Here is a 3,334-nt window from a genome sequence, read left to right as displayed (position 1 = left end):
AAATATGGATTATAAATAGTATATCGCAATATAGACAATTGGATAATGTGAATGCGCATTATATGCACAGTCTTACTCAGCATGCGGTGCAGAGCAATCTGGATAAATCAGGATCACGTGCCATTTGCGTCGATTACAAAAACCACGCGCAATTTCGCGAAGCAACACACCACATGTGTAATATCTTAGATGATGAGCCGCTCGACGCGACTCTTGCCTATTCATAGCTGTTTTCTATGAATTTTCATGGATAGCGCTTTTCTAATCTCAATGACGATAAAACACACACAAAGAGCTTTCTCATGACACCCTTTAATGATTGATATCAGGCAGTGGACTTCATCCTTCGGGAGACCGAATGGAAGAAGACATCTGACCCAAGCGTGGATGATTGAGACTGGAACAGAGATCTAAGAGATTACCAAGATGCACAATTCTTTCTCAACATGCCCTTTTCACATCTATATTGTTGGCAGGGAATCATCCTCTAATGTTCGGGGATAGCCTTGCCTTGCCTTGCCTTGCTCAACTCACTTTTTCATATTATACTAACTACTTTCACTTCTTCTTTTCTCGATATCGATGATATTTTCCCCTATTTCCAGCACTAACAATTTCTCTGATATATTTGCAAGAACCTACCACACTATCCCCTCTGCTTCTATCCCAGCATGCCACCGCCAATGATGACGAAGAAATCTAGCACTTTACTCCGAGACTCTCATACACGTTACTGCTCCATCTGTTTCTCTTCATGAAGATAACGATGTCCGAGCACGGTCAATGAGGAGTGATGTTTTAACGGTAGTTTTCAATCTGATGGCTGTGTTCTATCCTTCCCTTTCTTTCCCCTGTCTTTCTATTGTCCCTATTTTGATATCAGATTAATGTTGGGATTGCTCATACTTTATGTTGGTTATATGTCTACTACTAACTACCTCCATACCCCTGGAATAGGACATGCTAGTATCCAATAATGACATGGATATCACATTACATCACATTGAACATGTCAATGTGCATGCATACAGTACAGCTAATAACACAACAAACCGACCTGGCAATTAAAATCAATGATATGGACAAGAGATGGATGAAATAAAGAAAGTACAAGCAACAGACAGCCCAGTGACGAATTCATGAATCAAAAGCCAAATTTGCATGGTATCCGGCAATTTGACGAGTGCATCCTTGCATAAGTCATTACTATTATCTGCCTGGAAACCGGTGAGAACCTGAGAGCTAATCTGAGGGCTGTCTGTGCTGCTTTTATGTTCATTTGGGTTATTGGAGGATATGTGTGGGTTTGTAGTTTTGTGATATGCTGTGGGCTGTTATTAGAGGATCTGGCCTTTTCATTGGACTTATATTGTGTTACATACTAGGAGACTCAACACTGGGTCTAGATTTGTATTGATGGATGGCTGAAACGTTTACTCGTGTATGAAACATGGTCTATAACTTTTATCGAAATTATGTACATCTCAAACTCATCTATCCCACAAAACAACACCACAACCAAATATAGTATTATACAGCCACCTCACAGCGCCGCCGGCAAAATGGTATAATTCGCCGTAATATTCATCGCCGCGGCAAACATACATCTATAATCCCCACAAAAAGCATGAAAAACAATCTTACTCCCATCAATCGAAGCCGTGGCACCCCCAGGCGACTTCAATCCAAAGTCCCCAGTCTGGAACAAAGGCCTCTCTGCCCTCGTATACGGTCCCTTTAGCGACGTCGACCACGCATACTTGACACTATACTTTGACGAGGTATAGCAATGCGAGGAGAAGAACAGATAGTAGATGCCCCGATCAGTGCGGATAATATCCGGAGCTTCGACTAATGGCCCGTCGACTTTTTCATTAGTTAGGATTTGGACGGGGTCACCGACGGGAGTGACGCCGTCGTCGTGGAGTTGTTGCAGCATGATGGGCGTCGACACGATGGGTTTCTTGCCGTTGTTGCAGTCTCCGCCGTGGCCGACGCTGTTGCCGTCGACTTTGTACACGACGTAGAGGGTCCCGTTGACGTCTTTGAATGGGGCGGGGTCGATAGCGCCGCCGTGGTCGCGCGGACAGGCGAGCGTGCTGTTGTGCGGGATGTAGGGTCCTAGGGGACTTGTGCTGTTGGAGACGGCGGCGCCGACGCAGTGGTGGCGGAGCCAGTCTTTGAGTTCGCCGGAGTAGTAGAGGACGAAGCGGCCGTCTTTCTGTAAGATTAGTTAGTGGATTTGTTGTGTTTGAAGGGAGGGTCCGTACGTACGCGTTGAATCACATCCGGGGCGTACTGATTCATATTCGTTTCCCAGCTGCTCATTGCCGGCATGACATCGTATCCCTGCAGCCAGTCCCAGCTGCTAAAGTTCCGCGATGTCGATACCGGGACGTGAGGAACATCGGGATTATCTGGTGTAGCGACTGTAGCGTATGCATACCACGTGCTGTTCACCTGGATTAGCCCCGGGTCGGGGAAATCATGCACGACGCGGACTGGACGATTGGCGCTGTTGTAGTAGCTGGGATCGTCGTTGTGGGCATCGTCCACCAGGAGAACTACTGGGACGGTTATCACCACCACGATTATGGCTACGCTTAGAGCTATCAGGGTGATGAGCCATGTTATCTTCCTTCGCGTCCAGATCATGGGGGGTTTTGAGCCGCCTGGGGATGTGTCCGCTGAGGGCGGCTTGGTGGGTGTTATAGTACTACCACTCTGGCCCTCATTCTCAGCAGTATCTGTGGATGGGGTGGATTGTGTCCATTTTTTGGTGGTGCTGGTGCTGTTCAGCAGTGATGGGAGGCCTTTCATGGTATCCACCTGGGTCAGAGTGTACTTGCTGGGATGTTGCCATCCGCGCGCGCGAACCAGGGAATGTTTTGGGTCTGGAGGGTGGCATTTACTACCTTACTGTGTTTGGTGGTTAGGGGGAGAGGGTAGCTGGGCCAATGAGGTGAGCCATTGGTGGAAAATAAGTAAAGGTTTTGAGGTCAGTGATAACGGGTCATGACAAACAGATGATAGGAACGATGGTGAGGAAAGTTTGGAGTCAAGCACGCAAGTCATTGTGAAACCGGCCGAGCGAGACTTAACCTGTCTGACCATTCCTAAGATGTGAGTGGACGGGACGATCAGCCACTGCCAACAGCGTCGGAAATGTCAGATTCCTGTTCGCCATTCTGAGAGATCCAGATCCGCTCGATCCCTGCTTACCTCAGCGGCTAGGTCAACATTCTTCTATTCCTGGGTAATCAGTAATGAATTTGGTAGTGTAGCAGAGCAGGGAAGAATAGTACCACCACATCGTATGCTTGACAATGGGCGA

General features: G+C 47.4%; 1 protein-coding gene across 1 annotated transcript; it reads right to left on the bottom strand.

The window, feature by feature from the left end:
- Positions 1 to 1,543: 1,543 nt before the first annotated feature.
- On the bottom strand, positions 1,544 to 2,820 carry BO79DRAFT_291641 (glycoside hydrolase family 43 protein; the record flags this gene model as incomplete). The annotated part of the gene is made up of 2 exons (XM_025689024.1): positions 1,544 to 2,221; positions 2,275 to 2,820. 2 exons carry the CDS (start codon positions 2,818 to 2,820, stop codon positions 1,544 to 1,546), a joined length of 1,224 nt encoding a protein of 407 aa, XP_025533653.1.
- Positions 2,821 to 3,334: the final 514 nt, after the last annotated feature.

This window comes from Aspergillus costaricaensis (assembly GCF_003184835.1).
Source record: "Aspergillus costaricaensis CBS 115574 unplaced genomic scaffold BO79scaffold_81, whole genome shotgun sequence".
NCBI classification, from domain to species: Eukaryota; Fungi; Ascomycota; class Eurotiomycetes; order Eurotiales; family Aspergillaceae; genus Aspergillus; species Aspergillus costaricensis.
Note: the sequence above shows the minus strand (reverse complement) of the source record. Positions and strands in the feature narration are given on the sequence as shown.